The sequence below is a fragment of the Empidonax traillii genome, unplaced genomic scaffold, assembly GCF_003031625.1.
Source record: "Empidonax traillii isolate 1590-97213 ecotype Southwest subspecies unplaced genomic scaffold, ASM303162v1 scaffold213:size761030, whole genome shotgun sequence".
In the NCBI taxonomy this organism is placed as follows: Eukaryota; Metazoa; Chordata; class Aves; order Passeriformes; family Tyrannidae; genus Empidonax; species Empidonax traillii.
The window spans coordinates 241,771-267,871 of NW_020955406.1; the positions used below are offsets into that span (position 1 = coordinate 241,771).

At 39.3% G+C, this 26,101-nt stretch overlaps 1 protein-coding gene across 1 annotated transcript in view; it reads right to left on the minus strand.

Annotated features, from left to right (window-relative positions):
- Positions 1-2,000: 2,000 nt before the first annotated feature.
- The window catches only part of ASPG (asparaginase), a 47,860-nt gene continuing 23,759 nt past the window's right edge, over positions 2,001-26,101 (minus strand). The window contains exons 8-16 of the mRNA XM_027887479.1: positions 24,760-24,945; positions 21,732-21,845; positions 18,601-18,720; positions 17,437-17,532; positions 16,469-16,632; positions 10,230-10,316; positions 4,191-4,290; positions 3,820-3,878; positions 2,001-2,420 (exon numbers count right to left, since the gene is read on the minus strand). Of these exons, the coding sequence (XP_027743280.1) occupies positions 3,825-3,878; positions 4,191-4,290; positions 10,230-10,316; positions 16,469-16,632; positions 17,437-17,532; positions 18,601-18,720; positions 21,732-21,845; positions 24,760-24,945 (921 nt within the window). The 3' untranslated portion in view covers positions 2,001-2,420; positions 3,820-3,824. The remainder of the gene's footprint in view (positions 2,421-3,819; positions 3,879-4,190; positions 4,291-10,229; positions 10,317-16,468; positions 16,633-17,436; positions 17,533-18,600; positions 18,721-21,731; positions 21,846-24,759; positions 24,946-26,101) is intronic.

Genomic DNA, 26,101 nt, shown 5'->3' on the forward strand with positions numbered 1-26,101 from the left:
AGATGAACAAGACAAAAACAGGATTTCCAAAGCGTTACTGAAGTTCATCCCCAACACCAAATCAAGAGCTGAAGTTTCTGGTCTTGAGTGGGTGATTCTTGCCACTTTTTAAATCACAGCACCCTATACACAGTTTCTCTTAACACTCGTAGACGGTTCACAGTTCTTGAACGAAATTTTGACACATATAAAAGAGATCGAGTTGTTCCTCAGATAAACATTAAATTTACCTTCATGTGTCTGCCATTAAAACATATTGGTCTATTTATAAGGCAAATCACAAATTTTCTAGAAGATTACATGAACATTATCTTAGGCAAGATGTCATAGTAATAGGATATATGTTTCTGTAAAGCTGTGTCAGAAAGAAGTTAATACTGCTTTATCCTTACTGTAATCAGGACCCAAACAATTTCCTTTTATCTTCATGAGCTTCTAAATAAAAGTCTTCTCACTGGATCACATCTAGAGATGTCTTTTGTGTCTTTACCTGGCTTATATGCAGGACCAAAATGATTGGCCATTTTCTTGTCTCTCCTGCAGTTTTACTGTTGAGACCTGTCATTTCAGTAATTCACACCAGAATATCATTTTTTGTTCAACAGAAAAAGTATGTTTTGTACTTTAGATGGATACTGTATTTTAGAAACATAAGAAGTTATTGTTTAGAAAGTTTTCTATAGATTGGATGACCTTTTATTGAAAAGTATGAGGAAAATATTGACACTTCTATATATGTTGCAGTCAGTCATTTTGGTACAGAAGTAAAGAATGGATGCTGTTATGGATAAATGATTGGATCTGAGAATCCTTAAAAAAACAGAAAATATTCCAATGCCAAGGAAGTCACTTGTAGAGAATTCTATCAAGGGATTGACTTGACAGTTCAGTGCATCAACATTTAGATAGACTACTGACAAAGCAAGAGCTAAGTTAGTAGATGTGAATACCATAGGAAGAAGAGTCTGTGCATGATTTTACTCCTGATGGTAAAAATTTTCACACAGATTACCTTGCTACATATATCACCTTTATGTACTTACAGATAAGACACCAGAAAGATAATAAATTTGATGCCTGATTTTGGATGTTAGATCTCATTTACTTTATTTTGTATTCACTTTATTCAATCTAAAGCATGTTTACTGCAACATAATACCAACTATTTAATAATGAGAAAGCGTAGTTGTAATTTTTGTGACTGTAGTGAAGAGATGCACTACTCTTCATATTAAACAAGCATTTTATGGTTTAGTTTTGTTTTAACTGGAGTGTATACGGCACTTTTTTAGACTACATGCACAGTTACCTTGTTTTAGTGGGATCTAACATGCAACATACCTTGGGAATCTTTTAATACTAACAGGCTCAGCAAGTAGTCCATGCAGCTTTCCTCCATGATAAGAATAGCTGTGGGAAGACTGAATAGTATAAAGAGGAAAAAGAAAAAACTATCTGCACTTCAAAGATTCCCTTCAGATGAAGCAGATAGAAAATCCCCATAGATTACTGCAGAAGCTGTAGGTGAAATTAAAAGTTGCCATCGCCAATATATGCATTTGCCTGAAGTATTCTCTGTGTTTACATATTCTAGGGCAGACACAGCTGTAAAGATATGTACTGCCTTCTTTCTTTAGTCTGAAAGTGTTAGGACTTTAAACTTGGGGTCTTGTTAATACTGAGATCCCGTTTACGGTCCAAAGAATTATGTGTCCAGCATGTAGCAATCCTGATTATGTTCCGGTCAGGATGTGGGAAAGATGCTATTAGAAACAAAACAATCAATTCACTTAGGCAGTCCCACAAACATGCTTTATGGCATCTGCCTCCTACTCATTTCAAGTGAGGTTTTATAGTGACACATTGGTGAAGATTAGTACACAACTGCAGGCAGATGCCCATGACTGATTCAATTGTTTGCACTGACACTCACAATTGCTATAATTGCAACTGAAGTGATACAAGTCATCGCAAAAAAAACAGACCAAGTGAAATCAACATTGTTCCTCAGAGATTTTATTAGCTGTAACCCAGAAATGCACAATCCACTGTGGGTTTTTTCGTATGAATTCACCACAGCATTTCCATTTGGTGTGCCTGCAATACTGTTAGTGAGCTAACATAAGAATATCCAAAAGGCCTCTATAAAAACAGAAGTTGTACAGGAATGACAATATATTCCAGCCTCATTAGTTTAAAAGAATTTCTTTTCAAAAAAAAGTGATTAAAAGATAAATCAGCAAATCATTTTTAGCAAAACAGTGTGATTCTAAATGAAGAATCATTCTAAGCTCTAGCTTGCCTGTATGCCCCAAGCACAGCTACCATTGTTCCCTTCTTCTTTCTCTCCCAGAAGGATTTAACACCATGAATGTTTCGAGTTGGTAATTCTGATGATGACTGAACATCTTCTGCAGCCTCTGGAGAAAGAGAAAATGGATGTTCACAGTTAGGCAGCATCCAGAACCTTCCTGAGAATAGAATACCTTGTAGCCTGCCAAGCCAGTTCTCATGCAGTACTGAAGACTTCCTTCAGCCCGCCTACACTACTGGTGGCTCAGTCCAAAGGAATTATGAGGTGATCCATGAAAGAGTTGAGGATTTAACACATTCACTCCCTACTTACAAAAGAAAAGTAATTTTTCCAGACCTATTCCACTGAAAATGGAAATCTCTTTGCATCGTAACTCATATTCTGAAGTATTTTTGGCACCATCATCCTGAACACTGGAAAACTTCCATTTAAATGCTCGAGACTGTGATTATATCTAATTCCTCTATATCAGCTAAAACCAAAGAAAACACTAGAACTTCAAAGGAAAGCAAAAAAACTGTGTCCTATATTCATGAAGCCCAGTACACAGTGAATCAAAAATGCTATTTGATTCAAGAATTGCAGTCCCCACTAACATTTCTCAAGGGGGACACAAGAGTGGCTGGATAGCCACTGACGCAGCAAAACCTGTAACTACATTTGGTATTAGCTTTAATAAATAAAGGATATCATCTCAGCCCAATATTCAAATTTGGACTAGACTTGCCAATATATTGCAGAAGAGATATTTAAATCAAGAATGCATCAGAAAGGAGCTCTGAGAAATGGAAGGCGAGTGTTTTAAATGCTACCAGTTATGGCACAGCACTGGAGAAGGTCAAATGCCCAAACAATGTCCCTTAGAGATATTTGTCAGATCTGATGCTCTAAACACGAGGGACACACCTGCCTCACGTGGACACAGCCAGGGAAACACACTTTGGATGAGAGCAGCACAAGAGAGATCCATGCTGCATGTCAGGGACAACCAGGCAGCTGCCTCCAAGGTCTGAGCAAGAGGGAGACCACGGCACTACCCTGTCCTGCACCCGGAGCTGTGATTTCCTTGCAGCTGTACTGGGGAAGGGAACTGGGGGCACAGCACCCTGAGATCCAGGCCTGGCATCGTGCCTGGTAAAAGACATTGCCTCTCTAGTGCAAGCAAGACAGAGGGGCAATTTATTGCAACAGGCCAAGGGGACAGCACATTGTTACCCTCAGTGTTTTATTATGGTAGTTTTTACATTCCCAACCAAGTTCAGAACCACATTGTGGAATGCACAAAAATGCTGTTCCAGGTTCAGGCAGAATGAGGAATAAACATTAGCCCCATTCTACAAGGAAGGATTAAAGTACTCAGAGTCCTATCAGAAACCAAGACAGGGACTGCAGCTGAACCAAGATGTCTCAGTGTGAACTAGGGCTAAAATACAAGACCCCTCTTCATATGTAGGTATGTTGATCTGTACATTTCAGAACTCCAGTACCTGAGAACAAGATCTTACCTTCTTCAGTGCTTTTGTCTAAGGAATTCAAGAACCTCCTTCTTTCCTGTAGCCTCTGCCTGTAAGTAGAGACGTGAATTAAGGCTTGCCATCCTGTGCACCAGGACATGCAAAGACTTACTTGTGGGAAGTAAGAATATGTTACCACAAAATAATTAAAATCCAATTTAAATTTTAATTCCTCTGACATTGATGAGAAAAGTTCTGGCTCCAACTATTTATTACTTCACAAGAGCACCAGATTTGAGTTTGTAACAAATTCTAATCCAGTCCACAAAGCAACATTTACTTTTCCCAAATGAACGTTATCCGACAGCGCGCGCATTATTGCTCACTTAGCTAGCACGCCATACGGAGTACAGGACACTTACTACTTGTAGGGGATTCCTGCCATCATAACCAGTTTGCTTCAGGTCTGCACCAGCTAAGGACCAGGCATACAACCCATCCACATCGCCTTTAGCTGCAAGGCTGGAAAAAGAATAATTAGTATCGGTCCTAAATCTTTCCATTTTCCAGTGAGCTCCTGGGTCATGTCAATTAGCTCAGCAGGCAAATGCTGAACCAGAACAGGCTCAACATGACTGCCAGGGTAGAGAGGTAAGGAACACTCTTACAACAGCTTTGAATAGCTGAGCAAGCAACACAGCTTGATGAATCAGTTCCTTAAATTATTAGGGCTGTGCTATAAGTACTTACAACAGGCTAGTTTCACATAGTGGGTGTGACTATGACCAAAGGGGAAAAAAAAGTCATGCAGTTTCATATTTCACAACACAATATTTATCTCATGAAATGAGTTGGGGGGAGGGCAACAGCTAAGTCAAGATGCAGCTGAGTAAGTGAGAGCACAAGCAGATGGGCCAGCAGCCTAAGGACTTACTTAAAACCACTAAAAATCCCCCTTCACAAGTTTGCGTAATCAGATGTTATGACAGTACATTTATGTGATATCATATGGACAGTAACACAGCTATATGTTTTGAGTTTTACAAGATAATTTGTAAGGTTTAAATGGGCAACAAGCAAAACAACAAAAAAGGCATTTGAATGATGAACTCTATCTGCCACATGTAACAAGTGATAGAAAGGATCAAAATGAATCACATAAAATAAGCGAGCTAAAGTTTTCAGAGGAGTGTACACCAGGTTATTTCTCTGCACATCTGCCAGTAGACTAATCCATAATACTTAAAAGTTCATTTTTAACTTTCATTTTGGTAAAAGGCCTGTACATATGCAAAAGCATGAGAGTCTGTACCAGGCCTGCAGAGAGAATGAACTGATGGGAAGGCTGGGCTGGCAACCTTCGGTGTCCTCAGGATACCAGCATCTGTGAGGCTTCAGACCTCACCTCTGCTGTGAGCTTGCAGATTTTTTCAGCAGAACCATGCTGATAATGATCAAGTGATGTTGAATCTCATTAAGAGAGGGGGAGCCCTCCCCACCCTTATTAAGTTCAGAGTTTGCTGCCTTAAACGGTGCTTGCTGGAGTTGAAAGGCATTGTGCTGGCATCAGGGATGGAGGTGGTGATGGGCTCCTGGGTATAATAACTGAGCCAGGTAAACTCGTGGAAGAAACCATGAAAGCAGGGCTGCAACATTCACTTCTCTGCTAGGTTGAAATCACTTCTGTTGTTGATTAAATCTCTTAAGTACCTGAAAATATGTTTTCAGGGGAGTGGAAGCCTCTAATTGCAGCAGTCTGAGGAGAAAGTCAGAGAGAGGCTTTTGCTTGCAGCAGTCCCAGAGGCTGGGCACGAGAAGAGAAAGCAAATTGACTTTGTGTTCCTCTATGCAACCCCCCAGATGACCCACCACTGGGGCCTTTGGGGGACAGGGAAGTGTTAGTGGGGTATTAAGAGGTTTAACAGTGCTTCAGTCTGCCATCATGAAGGAAAGGATCATTAAATAATTAATGAAAACTGCCATCACAAAAAGAAAAGGCCTCTCAGAAGCAATAAGGAAACAGAGGAAGGCAAAGGAGGTCCAACAGGATGCTCAGTGGGAGGTCAGTAAGGAAACTGCAGGAAAGAAATTAGTATGAATAAAAAAAAAGTGTAAGCATTAGTAAAGCAAAGAAATTGCTTAGCAGCCACTTCTGGAGCACATGAATTATCTTTATTTACAAAAACTAGTCTCTTGCTGTTAACACTGTAAGGTTACAGATTAAGGAACTAACAAAAAACCAAACAAGAAGCCTACCTAGAGAGTTACAAGCATCACCATCACTGGACAGAAAAGCCCTGTATTTGCCAAACAGAATCTCATCATTCAGTCACATGCAAAGTGGAAACCACTTTGGACAAAGACAAACACTTTCAGAAATATTACCAACCTACATACCCAGGGCAATTCAGCTAGCACCACTGTAAGCCACAAATAAGGACTGCTGCACTTACTTGAAAATTAACTGCCTAATAGCACCTGTTCAGAAAGAGCAATTTAACCCCCCCTGCCATAGGTCAAACCTGTGAAGTGGTCTCCTTCCATGACATTAGAGCAATCCAAATACACAGAAGTATCTTCAATTTTGCAGCATTTACACACTGTAAATGTACTTCATATACTCTAATATATACAGAGGACTTCTCAATTTACACTACAGGGACCATTCCAACTACAAATCCAACCTCTAAGCAGCAAGTCCATCACTTTTGTATCATGAAATGGACTAATGATAACTTCAATATACACTTACCAAGATGTTTAAAACCTACCTTGTGATAAAGAACTACCCAACACATTTCACTAAACTCTGACTGATACTTTTTACAGCAGACAATGCTATGCATGCTGCCTTATCAATACTCCTGCATTCAGAAAAAAAAAAGTCATTATGTATCCATTTCACAGTTTCAGCAAGGCTGATGTAGCCAAGATGACGACAGAGCTAAGATATCAAGAAAGTGACAGTGCAAATATGCTCTCTGATTCTGTGTCTCACACCCCACCAGCATCAAGCTGCAGTTTAATGCGTGCTCTGTTACTGCCATGGGACCAGGACCGAAGCTGGTCAGGTCTCAGAGGGTTTATAAGGACAAGGGCCAATGCAGTTCTAGATTTGGGAAGTAATAAATACAGAGAAATGACACCTTGGGGTTCCCTCCTGCCTCCTCAGGTACTAGGATTTCACTTTCCCCAGGGACACAAAGCTGTGCTTTTTCAGCAATTCTAGCAATTCTCCTTTTTCAGTGTCTACATAAAGTGATCAGGAAAGACTTCCCTTTTTTTCAGGTGTATCATCAGCCTAGCAGAAGAAAAAGTCTTTCACTTTTTTTTTTAAAGACAAAAATCCTCAAAAAAAGAAGTTAAAAGTCCAGCACAAGGCACGTCTTGTATCCTGAACTCATGTGTGAGTGCTGCTCTTTGCTAGTGTCTCCACATCTCTCTCAGCTGAGACAGACTTCTTTGAAAGACAGCAGGCATGAAGCTTGGTCCTAATTCCTGCAGAGACATATTTATTCTTCCTTCCCAGCCTTACCCCTCAAGTTTATGTCAAACTGAAGAGGTATCTTATTCTGAAAGGCTGCATCCTTGTATATAATATCATTTTATGAAATCTAAGAATATGAAAGAAAAAGCTGGTTTGGCTTTATGCTCCTGTTTAATTTTGTAAACTACAGACTTAAACAGAGTATCTCAATTCTATACAAGTTTTTTTCCTTTAAAAAACCAAACACAAATCAACTGACTACCAACTCCAGAACTCCACAAGATTTTAGAATAAGTCTGAGTGTTCCAACTTATCTCATCATGGTTTGGGTTTGCAGACAGATGACAATACTACTGCAATATGAGAAGATATTCTGACATTTTTAACAGATTACTAACATTGAGATCTCATTTCAAAACAAAGCCATGAACCAGATACCAAACATCAACAAAGTGATTTTAAAGCCAGACTAACACCTTTCACTTAAAAAAAGACATCAGCAAATGAAACCATGGAAGATTTAATAACTGGATCATGTTGGCTGCACTTATGTACATCTCCACTTCCTACACAAGAGTTCCCACTGATCCTGTCCAACTCTGAGTTCTGGCTGGTACTCCTTTCCCTCTGAAATACCACCAATGCCAAAGGAACACATTTATTTTTATCTCCATAATCTTCCAACTGAACTATTCTATTCTAAAATCATGAGTCTAAACAGAAGAGAGATGAGGAGACAGTATTATAACACAAAAATTACTGTTCATGGCCTTTCTTGAAGTTTGTTTGAGGATTGCTAAGTAGCAAAGAGGAAAAACATGTTTATAGTTTCTGATTCAGACAGAACTGTAAGGAGAAAATGTTGAGTTAGCTGAGTGCAGGAACCAAGAGCTTATCAGAAAGCAAGCAGCTTTTTTCCTTCTAAACCCCAAGAAGTTGAAATTCTGCCTTGGTGACAAATTCAGATTGGTAAAAATTGCAGCTTGAGGCACATTACAAGATAGATGAGATGTAGGAGAGCAGTTCAAATCAGACAAAGCGAAGATGTCATAAATAGCTTGTTCTTTAAGTAGCTTGACCATGCCAACATGTTGACTGCCATGAAGGTATCAGTGCCTGCAAAGAAAGGGCTTAAAAGGAGGAGGTAGGAAGTGATCCCAAGCATGCTGGAGAAATGAGCGTATCAGTAAGGTCATCTGAGGATACTGCAGAAGAAGTATCAGAGACATTTCGACAAACACCAGTTTCTCAGATTTAATAACTTTTAGGCATCTAAATAACGCTCTGTGGAAAAAGTCCACTTTGGTGGAAGGGACTGTGCCAGGCCCTCTAAAACAGCAAGAGCAAAGGAAGCACTTAAGCTCTGCAGGAGCAGTGGAGGGAAGAGCCACTGTTCACAGCCTGTCTCCAAGCCTGACCACTGCCTGGCTGTGCTCCTGGTACAGGCCATGTGGTGATGCCTGTCCACGGCCACACCACTGCCCATGGCCACCACTGCAGCTGCCAGCGGGGAGGGAGCCACAGCCCTGGCTCCTGACCCACAGCAATGTGAGAGCCTCTTCCCCTCTCATCCCAAATACAGCACTCTGTGCTGAGTCCTCAGTCAGCCTCTGCACACGTGCACTCCCACCCTCTCTTTGGAAGATCTACATTGTTTTATACTAAAATTACTACCACCAATGCAAGTTCAAAATATCTGAACTGATGATTATCAAAATACCAGTTCTGAACAACAGGAGATGGAGGTATAAAATGTTCCCTAAAAAGCTGTAACAAACTGCATCAGAACCACTTTTTTTTTTTTTTTTTTTTTTTTTTACATATTACTGACAGGTCAGCTACCCAAACTGGTTCTGCATTGGCACCAGGGCTAAGTAAAGGGCCAATTTATTTGCAGAGGAATGTCATTCCCTAAACCACTCCTCTCGCCTTTTGGCAGATGGAAACTACACAAACCAAGGGTTTAGTTCTGTCCTATCACTTGCAGTGCCCTGGGAAGAGCATAGTTTAACTTCCTGGTAAAAGCCCTATTACCCAGCCTCCTCTGAGCATGTTATGACAATGGAAACACTCCAGCTAGTGTTTCTTAATTCCAGAATTACTCAAAGGATAGAGTCCAGTCTCTACACAGAATACACATAAGCTTTACTTTGACCTTGTTTTGCAGATATTATACAGCACTGGCTGGTCCTTGCAAATTTCATGGTTTCCTGCCAAGTCCTGATTCAAAGGCCAGTACTCAGGTGTTTTTCATTTTTAAAAACAGAAAGAAGAAGAAATTAAGTAAAAACTGTATTTTAGGAAATACATGAAAATTTCTCACAATTTTTAAGAGTAATTTTAAGTCAGAAAAAGTACTGGAAAAAAGTAAATCTAACAACTATTTGGTTTCATAATACTTATCCACATTGTTATATACTAAAAGCAACTTTAACAGTGAATTACATCCTCCTAAAATTATATATAGTGACACTGAGCAGTTGTTCACAAGTTTTGGGATTAAATCCATTTGTCCATTTGATTTAGTTATTTTTAAGAATTTTATTACATACTAATTAGAATAGAAGCAACTCCTATATAACTGAAAAGTAGATTTTAAGACAATAAAAATGACACACTATGTGCAGCTTTATTTTTAAATAGAGATGTTGTTAAGTCACACCTTGAACAGCTTCTTTCTCACCCTTCCTCAGTAAAACACCCTGGAAAAAAATGGGGTGTATTTACTTCCAGTTCATTGATCTCCACAATACTGTCTACTTTGGAGGTCTCTTGAGTTACTGGTGCTTTGACATAGAGTTGATTCTTAATTTCCTCACTTCACTTGTTTCCTTATATTTTTCTAGCACCGAAATAGCCACCTCATGCCAGGGAACCAACTGTTTCTTCCAAGTTCTTCATTCTGGAGTCTTTTCTGAAAAACCATCCCACTCCATCCCAGTTTTAGGGCCACCTCACCTTGTATCACATTTACCTGCAGAGTATTGTTCCAATGTTCTCCACGTCCTGGCTTGAAAGGTGCGCTCCCGTTTCTCGTAACAAATTAATCACTTGTATGTGCCTTTATGAGAGGAACAGAAAAAACAGAGAGTGTGTCTTGACCGGTAGGATTTTTTTCCCCTAAATCCAGCACTGTCATATACATAGAGAGTCAGTGAAAGTTCTTACATCAGATTTCCCACAATCACATCTCCAAGGTGACAGATGTAGTAAACACAGCTGCCCTCCCCTTTAAAATCTCATTCATATACTAAGCTCAAGGAAGTGTTAAGTTCAGCTCTAAAAAGGAAATGGATGCATACTCTTCTCTTCCAAGAATTCTTAGTATCTTTACCTTAGTGCTAGCTTAATTTAACAGCAGGAATATTAGTGATTGAAATACATGCAAACAGTGAGATTACTTACTGCATAGCATCATTCCTGTATTTTAAAGAATACAATGCCCATATATATCAGTCTTACATGAAACGTGTGTCTTGCAGATAAGCAATAAATCTTTAGGTTAATGGGGAAGCTAATCGAGTTCTTAGGGCTTCAAAAAGGCTGCTCTCCAAAGGTACTGCTGTGGGTAGACAGCAACACAACAGATGCAAAAATGTGTAAAAATACGTTTTTCATAAGTAACCTGGTGAAAGGTTTAGAACTAGGTTTGAAAAGGAGGTGACAGAGTGCTCCTCTGCTAAATAACTGATCTGGCTTATAAATCAAAGCACGGGTTTTTTCCTCCAGAAAGAGCATGATGACCCAGTAGATCAGGAATAGTTTCACAGTTCCTATTTTAAGTAAGTTGCTATACAACAATACTTCAAAAAAAAAGAGGTAGGCTTATCATTTAATAGGAAATATATGAGCTTTTCCAATCCATTAGCTAAAAGCTCATCTGTAGTAATTAAAAATAAAAAATAAGCTCACATACAGTTTGTGCTTAATTACTTGCATTTTCTTGGTGATAGCCATGGGCCTTTTTATTCCATTAATTTCAACTGGATTAAACTGCTTATCTAATCCCTTTGCCTCCTTTTAGGAAACTCCATCTGCAGTCAGAAGCTACTTTACAGTTATCCATATAAAGCCTATGTAAGCTTGTGTGTTTCACGTAAGATCTTTAGTTTATAAAGTAACCAAAAGCCTGTACATATGCTCTAAGAATCATTTTGGAGTTCCAAACATAGGTTTTTTAACCTGGCAGGCTGATTTTTTTAAAATTGTGCTTTGTTTCAATTGACAGCCAAAAAATAAAAATAAAAAAAAAAATCTTCCTTTGTTTCATAGGAAAGCATTGCTGGAACAGCACACGCTTCAAGTTTGTTCAGTTATCTAAAATATTTTCTCAGGTGGGTCCCTTACGACATGGCTAGTCATCCACAAGCATCTCCTTGAGCCAGCAAATAGTGGCATGGTTTCCTATTTTTCAATCTGAGGTGTAGAACGAATTCTGCATGTATGAGTTTCTTAATTCTTAGTCTTAAGCAAAACAGTAATTAGCTGAAATGAAATTTGACCTAAAATAGATTAAAAGTAGAGCATGTCTGTTCCCTCAAGCTTTCATTGGGTACTGAACTAAACATGGGGAGTGTCTGTTTACTCTCCAACGACTGCCCTGGAGTATTCCTCATTTCCCACCTTATGCGGGAAATCGAAGCATGAAACAAGCACTTTTTAAAATCAAAGCTGTGCTATGGGACAGCACTAAAAGATAAAAGGCAGCAAAGCATGTAATGTTGTGTGGTATCTTCCCTCAGTGTGCTCCCCCTGTGAGGTTCTGTATCTCTGGATTCCAGCAAAAAAACAAGTTTTCTCTTCCTGTTGTAACTATTTACTCCTCACCGGTAGCAAAATTCCCTCCAGAAGGCACTTTAAGTCCCACTTACACCACACAGCCATTACTGCACTGAGGGGGACTCTATAAATCTTCAGTACAGACAGATTTGGGAGCATTTACCCTGATTATTTAATACAGGAAACTTAAATGAGGAAAAAAAAGTGGCTTGAAATAAAATAAATCTTTAAGCATTGAAACTAACAGTGTTAACTAACAATAAATGCTTACAATAAAGCATTTCTAAATAGAAATACAATGTCCCAATGACTGGAAGTCAATCAAAATCACATTTCTTGGTACAGTGTGAAGAAGAGGAAGTGTTGCACACTACTGCTTGTTAGAGAAAGGGTGAGGGAGAGGAAGAATAGGGATAAATAGTAAAGCACAACTTAAAAGTGTTAAATTTAGTGACTATGAAGTGCAGATCTGTCCAAGAAAGCAAAGAGACCACCTCTCACATTCCCATCACTCAACATGAAAACTATGCGGGAGGTGAGTTGCACTACAGCTTGTTCCTACTCGCACCCCAACGCTATCTGCATTCTGAAGGAACTTAAGCCCTAACCAGAGCACCACTTCTGCTGTCTTGTACCTACCACAAGGGCATTATTCATATTTCAAGAGGCTGGCTGTGAATTTTCAGATACTGTTATGTCTTAGGCACATGAGAGGTATTTGTCTTTAGAAATTGTTTCTTTAAGTGCTGCTCTCCTGTGGCATTACAAAAGCCTCACAAGGGTCACAGTTTAGCTGATCTGAAGTTCAGGTCATGTCATGAGCCATGAACTTCTTGGGAACGGTTCAAATGCAATTCCTGTTCTAAAGTGACAGCACAAAACCAAGAGCAGAGGAACTGCTGGACAATGAAAGGTCAATGTGTAGAGGGAAGGCCAACATCACCACCTGGTACACGGCTGCATGTCCCACTCTAGCCCTGCCTGATAAGCACTGTCACTTGTGAGCTGTTCCTGACTCTCCCTTTTCTTAGACCACCCTGTTACCAAACCATGGTCAGACACAGGCTATAGAAACAATGCTATTCTGCATGTGTCACTTAAGTTAGCCTTTTGATAGTACTATCACTGTCATTCATCCCTCTCTGAAGGAAAAAACCAAATAAAAGGTTTTTCTAGTGTCTCCTCTCTGCTAGGTTCCATTATTGATACCACTGGGCATAAAAACTCCAGTGTATACTAATACCTTAATGTATTAATAGCACAACATACGATTTGGTGCAGTGTTCGACCCTCAGCGCTATGAGCAAAGTTTGAGTTCCAGATAAAGACATCTGAACTCTTCCCAGTTCATGAGGGCTCTGGATTCACAGCAATCAAGGCTCTGTACAGTACATACGATCTCAGGCCTTCACTTGGCAGACACGCACTAAAGTGAATCAACTTCAAAAGGGATGAATCATACATGTGAAATTAACACACATGTAAGAGTTTGTAGGATTGGGGCCTTAGGGTGCACACCTTCCACCAACTCTCTTTAAAGAAATGCAGGTGTAATGTATATCCAAACTTGACTGGCTTCATTCTTTTTCATGCTTGCTCTCCTAGCAACTGGAATGGTTATGGCAGGATCAGCTTAGTTTCACTTGTTTGGTTTTCTGCATGGTATCAGTGGGAATTTTATGCTTAAACACTGTAAGGACAGGCTTCGGTGTACTTCTGGAGTCAGTGGTGGTTAGATTTTCACTCTGCCTTAGATTTCCTGAAGTAATGTAAATGTAACCTTGCAAAATATCAAGTATTTAAATTCATATTTACGTGGGAGGTAATTTTACTGCCTCTAATCTGATGTTCTCACAGCACTGTATGAGCAACTCCCCATTTTCAACCTTTTACCACTGTTCTACAAGTAAATGGAAGTGCTTTTACTACTTAAAATATACACAATTTTTATTCAAGACATTTTCCTGCTTAGAGAGTTTCTGTTATTAAAAAAAATATTATTCTATTGTTTTGAAAATGAATTATCCCTTGAGGGTGCTGTAAAAAATTAAAGGAATGCCACTTATTTTGATATGTCAAGCAACTGGCCTAAATTAACAGTGGTCTGTTTAGCTTCATGCCTAAAGTGAACAACACTACAAGCAAATTGCAGAGTTTCAAATGAAAAAGCGGAAATGCAGTAGTTTATTTCTTATTTAGAAAGAAACAAAGAAAGAGTCACTTAAAGTCAAAAAATTTAAGAGACTGTCACAGACATAGATCAAGTTGCTGGTCTCTCAGCTGACAGTGCTATGTTAAGAAGCTTTTAAGAAGACACATAAATCCTGATCATTACAAATCATTAAGTGGAAAAGAGAAATCAGTCATCTTTATATAGGTTTGCATGCTGGTTAAAAGGCAAGCCACTGACAAATGTAACATAAAAGACTAGAAGAAAGCTATTTTTAAGATGAGTGGATACTGTATTGCAGTTAAATGCCAATTAAACAATTATTAATTCTCAGAAAATGGGATTAAGCTGATGCAATATTCAGTAAAATTGAGAAAGTTACAATATTAAATAGTTTAAAGCATTGACTACTCATTAACATCAGTTTTCCCCCCTTCCCTCTCTGCCACTTTGTATACTGCATCAGGATAATCTCTTCACTTTCAACTTGCAACTGTTTAATAAGTGGAATTTAAATATTTCTGCAGCAGAGATCTTTTTAGTGGGTATCTAATTACAGACACACACAGCTGTCTGCTCTTTAGCATTCTCCTTTATATGCTTACCAGTGTGAAATGCAGTGTGAGTACACAGCAGACCATCAATACACATTTATGAGATTAGTTCTAAGTCAACTCTTCCTCTCATTCCAACAGTAGAAACAAAAAGAGAAACTGAAAATGGTTATGGTGCAGTTTCCTTTTACAATTCCCTGTATCAAAATGGGTGTGCAGTTTTAAAGAGCTTAAGAGTCATAGTAGGAGTCTAATATAGGAGTGGCAATGCTGAGGAATCCAAACAACAAGCTCATGTGAAATTCCTCAGGCGGTGGATGGGTGCGGTAAAAAAAGTAGGCGCCTGATTTGCAGGAACATCTAATAGTATCTAATGCTTTAGCATTTTCTCACATTGGACCAGAGCCACCTCTGTTCAACTGCGAGGTTATTTGTTTGATTTGCTGTTGGGCTTGTTTTTGCTTTAAGACTTTAAGGGTTTTCCAGTGAAGGGCTTATACATTCATGAGGTAAAGCAACAGCTACAAAGCCATGAGGGACCATGCAGTAGGTACGGCAATAGCACAGTGTGGCCACGCAGGACTTCAAGTCCCACATTAATAGATAGACCTTGTTGAGTTTTCTACATCTGGTCTTTGAAACAGAAGATGCCTTCAAGTTATTCCTGCAGCCAATGGTAATCCCAGACTGTCAGACCTCCCAGGGAGCTAACTCCAGCTTGACAAACCAGGTGAACCTGTCAACATTAGAAAGCTGTAGGAATATTTGGGGACAGTCATCCACAAAGACCAAGAAAATTCAATCATTTCAAGCTCCTGTACAGGAAAAAAATGGCTTCTCACCTGCTACGATACAAACTGAATATGAGATAAGGAGCTGAAAGTGGATCAAAGAAACAAGGAGAGATTATTTTCTGCAGCTTCTAACATGTTAGAAGACCAATGGCCCTATGAATCCCCAGGCTATACAAACGAAGTGTTTTAAAATGAAATTTTGATTACCCATAACTATTACACTCTGTGCTGTGGCCATTCTTTAGGACTATACAACATGGAACAGACCAGTAAATTGCAAATGCTACCACTCCAGAACTGCTGACATTCATAACAGCAGGAAGAGGAAATCCACAAAGCAGGCAGGGCCATGCAGCCATCCCATATAATTATGAGTGGGCGGAAGGGAAAAATCAGAAAACCAGTCACCCAGCAGGAGAGTCAGGAAAGCACTGGTGGAAGGGAAAGATTAAAACATGTCAACCTACCCGTATACTTTGTGCCAACTGAAACAGTCTGGTCTTGATGAGAAAGGGAAGGGCAGAAAGAAAACAGACAGCCCATGGTCCTGCACTCTCACTTCTGACAGTCAAAAGGAGTGATCAGTTTGGCTCTGTTTTATAAGGAAGCCTCAGAATAAAGAGTGGAGCCCTGAAATTATGGACAAAATCTTGGCAGGAGGACAGCAATAGGTTACCTTATGCTAAAATTCTGCATGCATACCAAGTTGCTTGCTTTCATTTCATAATATTTTTAATTTTTTTTTTCATTTAGGCTAGTCAAATCCTTTTAAATACAGCTGGTAAGTGTTATTTCAACTGCTGTAATTTACACATGACTGCTGAGACAAAACAAGACCAAAACGCAAGGATGGACTTGAAATCTAAAATTATAGGAGGTCTATAAACTTTACATAGAGTAGTACATAAATTGTTACCTGAACCTGATCGCATTCATCAGTGGGGTAGATCCATATCTGTCTCTAGCATAAACAGTCGCGCCAGACGTCAACAAATACTCAACTAGTGGTAAATGCCCTTCAGAGGCTGCAATATGAAGTGGAGTTCGGCCATCATAGTCTCCACAGCTCAGGTTTCCACCCTACAAAAGGACATATCCTTGACATGTTAAAAAAATAATGGCTGCACATTAAGTTGTTGCATACGTCTCACAGTAGGTGCATACTTCACATTTTAATTCTGCCACCAAATCGGTAAGCTTGTCAATCTTGTAGGATTGTTTCAGTGCCAATAAAGATATTTATTTCACCTTCTGCATGTTTCCCCCCTCAGATATGCTCTTTATTTCAGCATGCTATACAGCAGCTTTGTGCCTATAGACTGCTAATTTTACTTGTCTTTGTTTATTCTTTCTCAAGGCCCATTACCAAAGTCTCAAGAGCAGGGTAAACCAAGGCAAAGAGGGGGGGGAAAAAAAAAAAGAGAAGACAGGGAAATGCTCGTTTCTTTTTTCAGGTATAACCAACGTTAGAGTTAGGGGGAGAGCCAGAAATCCTGAATTAGCACTGCACTCTGTTTTGCTTAAATATAATTTTCAAGTTCTCTTTTTTAATCATGACAGATTTACATCCAAAAGCTGGATACTATGAATATGCATATAGAAAGTTAAGCGAAAAGAAAGCAGCACAAACCATTTAAAAATGTTCCAAAGTTAGCAGATAAGAACTTGCATTTTAATTTACCTGTATTTTCACAGTTCAAAAGAAAATATAAACAGCTGAAAATCAGAGAGGGGAAAGAACACACCAGTCTTGATAGGCAAAGATCTTGTAATAGTCAAAGCACCTTGATTCTAAGACTTATTCCAGGGAGCATATCTTCCCCCCATCAGTTACAGCTCTATTTAAAAATTAATGTTTTGTACAAACTGTTAATATTGCATTACCATTTCTGCTATGGCTCTTAGTGCGTCTATGTCACCCAGTTTGGCTGCAGCACAAGCCAAAGGTGGAATCAATGCATCTCTTGCGGCTTCTAGCTCCTGAGAAACAAATAAAATTAAACATTTAATATCAGCTTTGCCTCTGATGGGATTGATATCCAAGTCATAAAAAAAACACCCCTGCTTTCCTGTAAAGTGTCCAAATCAGTCACTTAGATATTTAAAAATGGTAGCATTTAGTTCTTGGAAGGAAAGAAGTTTCACGTTTATTTTACATTTTGTCGGTCTCACATCCATAAGATTTCTATTCCTCCGTGGCAACACTACAAGTCCCTGATATCTATATAGACCACTTAAGGTGCACATAGTAATTACCATCTCTCTACTGCCACAGCTACTCATCAGCACAGTAAGAGAAACAGCGCTAGTGGGAGTTGGAAAAGATCATGTAGTCCAGCCTCCTCAAGACTGGATCAAATTTATTCATGCAATTCCTCAGACACCTGTGCACCCTGAGAAGCCCCCGAGGTCCCCTGAATATCCTCTCATTTCTCATGCTCACTAAAGAGCTATACATTCAGTATTCATTAGTTAATAAATCCCATCTTCCTTGAAACCAAGACAAGAGAAAAGTGAGCATCTGAATAACCAATACTATCTTTTCTAATTTTCCAGTTGAGAAGGACTAATAGCAACCACCACAAGTGTCTCTACACTTAAGTAGTGCTTCCTTAGCCTTCTATGACTGCATGTAAAATTAAGCTGTTTTACCCATTATTATTTGGATTGCTCCAAACTGTCAATACATTTGACCACAAAAATGCAAAGCACTTCTTCATATCATTGATACCCTGAATTATAGCATCTGTCTGAGGTTTGTTGTTGCAACCAGTCAGCCAAGAAAATAAGCCCAAGATGGGGCTACAAAGAGGGGGAGGGGGAAAGTTAATATGTTTTTAATTAAAAACATTTTGGTGTCATTGTGTCCTTTCTCCCTAACTCAACTGGTTAGCTGGGACACTCAGAACTAAAAAAAAAATAAAAAAATAATATAAAGCCTACAGTGTTCAATTTTTCTTTCAGCTCTGCTCTTCGTCTTTAATCTAGGTTCACTGAACTGAGTTTGCAGCTTTACATGATATTAATTCTAAATATTTAAGTATATACCTCCTTGCTGCTGATACTTAGAGATTTGGCAATCACTTGTATAAACTTGCTATCTCTCAGAGAGATCTTGGCTCCCGTGCGTACAACAGTCATTTCTCCTCTTAGATTCTCACTCAGCATCTGAAAAGCAAGCAATCAAACCCTTTGTTAGCAGAGGAAAAAGTATAGTGGTAGTCTAATAAAAAACCTTACTATCAAGTTAGAAAATTGTTTGGAGGAATTATGGAAACTAATTAAATGCAGACAAAAGATTAAAGAAATAGTTACTGTCCCATGAAGACTGCACGTTCAGAAAGACAAAGGAGGGCAAGAGACAGGGAAACAAAGCTTTCTTCCAAAGCAAAGAAACCAAAATAAGCACATAACAAAACACCCCCATTTTCAGAGTAAGCAGACAAAAGTTCCCTAGTGGGGTAAGCTGCAGCCTACTTAAAAACACAAAGATAGCGAGTAATGAGCAGAGTGAGGCTTAAGACCAGAATATTCTGAAATGCTGCCTTTTGCCAGCATTCACAAACCTCAGGACTCCTACACAGACTGTCTACACAGGCCTCAAAACAAAGCCCAGTGCTGCCTGTGGACAGCCGTGACTTTCCACGGGTTTTCAAACAGCTCCATTAGCCCTGATTTTGTTAAAATTTGGCCATAGATCCAGCTTTGAATGCAGAGGGTCTGCAGTAGTACTAGTCAGTCAGTGCACAAACAGGCATGTAACAGTTTGCAGGATGGGTGCATCCAACATAACTTGGAAAAAAAACCCAAATCAAAATGTAAAAAGGTCAGCCAATTCATGTGTAGAAAGTACTTGAATGGGGCAATAAAGAAAATGAAATGAAGATACTCCAAAAGACAGATTCTGGGAAATCTGGAGAACACAGATAGAAGCCAGTTATTAAAAAAAAGTAACTGGTTTCCTCAATTCTGACAACTTTACATACTGGCACTCTTTCACGAAAGGTTGCTGATGAAGCTATAAAGCCCATAGTTATTTCAATTAGAATTTTAAAAAGCAGGATTGTGAAAGTTTGCAAGAAACAGATGTGATGTTGGAAGGAGGAATGCCCCAGGTTTACTTATGTCTAGGCATGCCCTTTATTAAAAAAAAAAACAAAACACATCCAAGAGCTGACAACACCATAGCTGTCTCCTGGAAGAGTCCCACATCCATGTAACTCAGGATACCAAGAGCTTTGGCACACTTTTAGAATTTGACAGGTTGAGATCATTGCTTTAGACAGGTAACCTTAGCAATTGGCACCTGTGCTAAATGCACCCAGTGCAAAGCCCTGCGTGCCTTACTCAGTCCTCCCAGCTCTTCACACATTTGTATGTGTCTGGGGGCACATTCCTTGCTTCTTCATGTTGAAAGAGAATCCTAAAATAACCAGGCCAGCTTCAGGAGAGCTTCCGTCTCTTGGGAGACTATTGTTTGGTGATATGTTTAGCTGAAGATATTGCCACAGACAACATGTTTTCAGGCTTTCTTCTCCTGGTCTCTACCACTCATTCCTGCCCAGGCAATGCAGCATGCTGCTCCCCCAGTTGTGCCAACACAATTGTTTGTGGGTCTGTACAATGAGTAAAATGAGGAAACTAATCCTGCATAACTCAAAGGAATTACAGAAGTAATTTTGTTTTTCAAATCATATAAAGGAGGCCCAGCATATCACAACACAAAAACTGTGTAGTACATTCCAAAGGGCAGCACATGAAGATGTAAAAGTACCTTGTGCCAGTGGTACCTAAAACATCATCAAATCCTCACCAGAGTAATTCAGCTGCCTCACCTTGGCAAACTGGATCTCAAATTAAGTTTTAACTCACACACCTAGGCAGGAAGCCAGCTGGGAGGGTTTCTCCTGTCCCAGGTCAAATAATCCTCTGTGCAAGAAGATTAAAGTTTGCATTTAAAAAAAACCTCCAAGCTGGTGCACGTACGTTCCAGGGTCAGTGAGTGTGCCAAAGGGGCACCAGTGAAGAGCTGGGGGTTTCTGAAGTGTATATGCACAAACACATCCAAGAACACTGCTCTTCACACAGCACTGTCTTGCCTGCCAAGCATGTTCCTGCACAGAGCGTGTTCCTGACATCCTCACTGAAGACACACATAACTCCTCCCATTTTTCAGAGCCAGGGCTTTAGCAAACAACTGAAAGCTCCGAGGCTGAAACTGTTTCTAAGCACAGTATGTGGTACTTCCAGCCACCACACTTCTGATCACAGGTATACAAATATTGTTTGTCTAAACAGCTGCTACTGGCTGGAAGATATGGAGGATGAAATACCGATCAAATTTGTTTCAGTTTTAATAAAAACAAAGCACCACCGGGAAATACACATGTGCATGCAGTGTTAAGTCTGGAGAGTGATTCATCGTGATGTCAGCTCCCCAAGTGTCAGGATTATGATTTCACTGCATACAAGCAGATATTCCTGCAGAATGCTGCTCCCTTATCTAATTCATAGCTACACGTTCCTTGTATAAAAGGAACACGATAAATAGCTATATAATTGCAGAAAAAAGCCTTGATTAAGCAACCAATGAACAAAAAGAACATTGTTAAAGGGGTTCTGATTTTAAAAGCAGCTGGTCCTTACAATAATAATCCTCTATTTTTTATGTATTATAAAGTGTATCTCCTCTTAGAGAAATAAAATCTAATACTCCTATGAGTAATGCTGTAAAGGAAGAAACTGTAGGTAATACTTATTTTCAGAATTAGCTGTGTGTGAATGAGTCTGGGATGAAATCTTTACCACACTAAGATCAGTGATGAGATCTTTGCTGACTTCAGTAGGGATGAGGTTCTGCCTCCCATATGAATTTCCACATAGAGTTTTCAGTACAAAGAATATCCAAGCTAGATTACTACCATTTAAAGATGTCATTTTTATGGCTCAGTCATGGTCACACCTGACTTATGCAGGGAATTTTTTTCTCTCCAAATCTACATATGTTTATTTGTCTAATAGTATTTTCCGTAAGAAAAAAAAAACACAGGGTGTTCCAATTATGGCTCTGGAAACAATTGCTTTTAAATGCAAGAGAGAAGCTCAAGGCATGAAGCTAAGCAGCAGTTAGCACAGTAGATGAGAAACTTAAAGTCTTTCAAGGTCACACAAATATTTACCTGCCTCTTCACCTCCCAGCTAAGGTTTCTCTTGCCGAGCGTGTATGACAGTTTAGTTAGGGCTGCCTCTGGTGTCATATCACCTCCAGGAATTACTCCAACATCAGCAAGAGTCTGAAAAAAAAAGGAATAATGATTCCAATTAGCACAGCACTCAGAAATACCTGTGTGTCCAGAAAAGGCATATAAATGATGAGCAGCTACACAGAATACATTATGCAGCCGAGCCTCCACTCTCTTGCTCCTCCTACTGCCACTGTAATTTTTGTAATTTTAGTTATCAAATAGCAAGCAAATACTAGAGCAAACTGAATAAAGATGACTTTTACTTTAAATTCCTTTTCATGCAGTAACACTGAAGAATTCCACCAAATGCTTGCCACGGTCGCTTGCTATGCTAAAAGGGAAAGGTTACAGGTCCGTATCAGCTATCTGCAGAGTTGTCAGATTCCCTTTATTGAAAAGCTGCAGTTACTCTGTTTTAACCCAGTGGCATTTTGAACACTGCCAAGTAGGCTGTTCTCACACAGACATATTTACCATTCTTTTATGGGGCATTACTTTGGATGAATTCCAGCACTACAGTGTGCTCACAGCAGGAGTGCTTTCAGATCCTTTCAGGCTGCGTGAGCAGTGTATGATTTAGAAGATGCAACTAAAATATGTAATTTACACAGTTCTGACAAGAACAACTGAAAAAGATGACCTTTATAACATTTCTTTCTGGTAGTTAAAAAAAAATAATCTGAACAAAAGCAAAAAGAAGGATCTTTGCTGTGATCAGCAAGCCTCATGAATGAAGAAAACAGCAAAGACAAAGGAGATTTCAGATCTCTTGTCCCTAAACTGTACTTGGGCAAATCACAGAGCAGCTTCTTTGCCAAAATGTGATGCCTCACAGTTATGCATCTTGAACTAGGTTCTTGCACTGCATTTTACTGTTAAGTCCCTTGTATATAAAATTAAGCTTCAAAACTTGTTGTGGCTTAACTAATATTTTCAGCAAGATACAGAGCCTTAATTAGCTCATTAACCACCTCTGAGAGACCCAGACTAACGTTTTTTTAAGTCCCATGGAAAAACATACAGAGAAGGTGAGAAATACTTTCTGTACTGCAGAACTAATCAAAGAACAGTTGGGGCTTTTTTAGCAGGTTTGAGAAAGAGGAGGAGGAAGGGATTTCCCAGCTTCCTTCCTATACCTAAAGTCCCCTCAGTTATAAGTTTGTACTGTGTAGATGGATCAGAGGCCAGACACTGAGTTAATTAAAACAAACACTTCAAGGGAAACCAGGGATTCAGATGACCTACCTGGCTGGCTTGTATGAGTAAAAACTGGCCCAGCCATGTGCAAAGACCTTTGAAATATTTCATTTAGAGAAAAATCAAAGTGAAGTTAACACTACAGCAACTTTACAGCATTCACCCATGATACTTTCTCCACTGAGTGGTTCCTCATGAAAAGGAGAAAGAAATGAAAGGACAAGCATGCAGTAATTTTGTAGGACTTGGCTCAGTCAGTTTTCCCCTCAAAAGATGCCAAGAAAACAGGGCAGCCTCCATCAACTGATGCTGAAGCAACTTAGAACATACTCCATATAAAAAGGAGAATCCAGAAGGGAACATGTTTCCTCACAGGCTTACAGTGATTCAGTAAAACCTGAGCAGAATCTTTCAATTCAGTATATCAACAGCCTGGATCAGAGTGCACAAAGTCATTTTAGAAGAGTCTACTTCAAGAATCTTTTGACCAGAGCACAGAAATGGCTTTTTTTTTTCTTCCTTCCATATACTTTAGCAGCTTATTTCAAGCAGAAGATAGCATAAAAGCCAGTCTTCATTTTCATGTTATTTTTCAAATTTTGTCTTTTACTGACTTAAATTCCATGTGAATTTTTCCATGTATTCCACATGTTCCTATAGTATTTGCTACAGAGCATGGGATCTTTTTGAAAGTCAATGATTTTCAAAACATCTCCATTAAGTTACACAAAAGTTTTACAAACACACAAATAACTGCCTACGTCAGAAAATGCCAAGTTTGGATGCCAAGGAGGTGAAGAAAAACTCTTACAATCTCCTTTTCTTTCTCCTCAAAACAGACCACGTGCAAATACAGCCTAAAGCTGTGTCAAACCCAGAGTTAGAAGAGACAGGTTCCAGCACCAGACTAGGGTATTTAGGTCTGCCATGCAGTCAATGAAGAGGCCGGCTCTGCCAGACAGGTGGTTGCTCCCAACAAAACCAGGTGTCTAAAGCAGCAGGATGAGTCACCCTCTGGTAGAGCTTCTTGGCTGTTTAATGGCTGGTCTTTTTCTAAAGGCCAAACTTTTCTAAAGTTAAGCCAGCTTCCTTCACACTACTGCACGCAATTCATATTGCTGTATGGCTTTGAGCTCTTAATAGCCATGTGATAATACACAGTTGAGCAACTCACTATAAAAGGCCTTGAACATTAACAATATGTACACAAAGCCTGCTTTAAACTAGCCCTCGTGGGTTAAACTAAACTGATTTCCATTCTTCAAGACAGACACTTCTTTACATACCTTTCTCCAATCTTGCACTGAATCCAGCTGTACTTCCAGTCAAATAAAGAACTGGGGTTTGGAATATTGCTTGCATCTGCAGCTTCTCCTGATACTCCTACACTGTACCTAAGGGACTGCTATCCTAGTAAGAGCTACTTTATTTGAACATCTGACCCCTAAACCAGCTTTTAGCTCAATGGAATCCCTCTGAGCTACTACCAATCTAATGTACAGTATCCTGGAGTGCTGTACATGACAGGAGTGAGCAATCATTAATTTGAGAACTGAGCTGCCTATCTCCACCGTTCAGACCAGGAGTAACTGGATCTTGTTTGTAGATATACATTTAAACGCCTCTGGATTAAGATTCTTCAGATGCACTTATTTTATGAGCAATAACTTTACAGTCAGTAAAGCTGGCTTTATACAGTGGGACTACTAGCAGTTTGCAATCAAGTTGTATCAGTGGGATGTTTCTTTCATTGCACCACCCTCACCTGCCCTGTTGCATAGACGGTTTTAACAGACCCTCGTAAGCACTGGGTACAGTTCAGAATCACTACTTTTCGTTCAGTTGCTTTCTTCAGTTCTTCCAGCACGTCCTCTCTGTTGTTTGGGGCATTGCCACTTCCATAAGTTTCAAGTACAATGCCTTCAATTGGAGGTTGAAGAAAGGCTTTTACCTGTTTAAAAACAACACAGGGAGGAGAGACAAAAAGGTATGTTTAAAGTTACCTTAAAATTTTCATGTCTGGCACAGCATTTTTAAAAATGGTCTTTTCCTGCTATAGTCTTAAAGGCTCTTATGCCTTTATAGTCTCCTTATGCCCTTCTGTGCTCCCCATTTGCAATAACTGAGACTGTAGAATAAGCTTTAAAAAAAGCGAGAACTTCCCTATCTAGCTTCCTTTAAGATTTGTAGAGTCATTACCTGAGTGTGAAAAAGGATGCTATTGTTCAAGGGCCATTAACAGGTTATACTGTTGCACTGTTTGGTAGAACAAAAATGTAGATTTACACTCATGAAATAAATGTAGAATTACTAATTGAGATTAGAACTCCCTACCCCTGCCCAGATTTTTTGCTTTAGCAAAGAGTTTGGTTAACCAATGTCTGCCTAAGAGAGAGAGTGTTTCACCTTTCAGGAAAGAACATTCTAATGAAGCCTTGAGTTTTTTAACCCAAAACCCAATTGATTTAACGCAAGGAGGGGGGGGAAAAAAAAAAAAAAAAAGAAGCACTAACATATATTCTGGGGCCAGTTGATACTAGGTTTTTTTGCCTCACTGTAAGAAAATGCCTAACAAAGACCTCTTCCTAGAAAGATGTATTTTAAACAACCTAGATGTTTCCTTGCTGATCACATTGCTAAATGCAATACACTGTAAACCCCCATGAGGCTAACTATGCAGTTGGAGTTTTATTGCTAATATACCACCCCCTCTGTCTTTCCATCTGTTCATATTCACCTAAAAAGAATGGCGATATAATTGAAGAGTGCTGCTTAAACTACTGAATTCAATTTAAGATGGCAAAAGCCACAAAAGACCTGTCAATTCAAAGGAACTAATATTAGACAAAAATTTAAAGACTAATCTACCTAAAATCACAGTCTGCAAAAGAGTTCCTAAAGGCAAAAAAAAAATCCCACTTCTCATTTTCAGCTCTCTGTGAATGCTGAGGGTCATGGTAACCACCAGTGTGAGACAAAATGAACCTTTAAAAAGAAGCATGAGTTGTAGAAATAATCACACTCCACCCACCATATATTGTATTCTTTGACAAGATATCTATTAATATGCCTCAATATGCAGCAAGAGAGCACTTTCCTGGTCATTG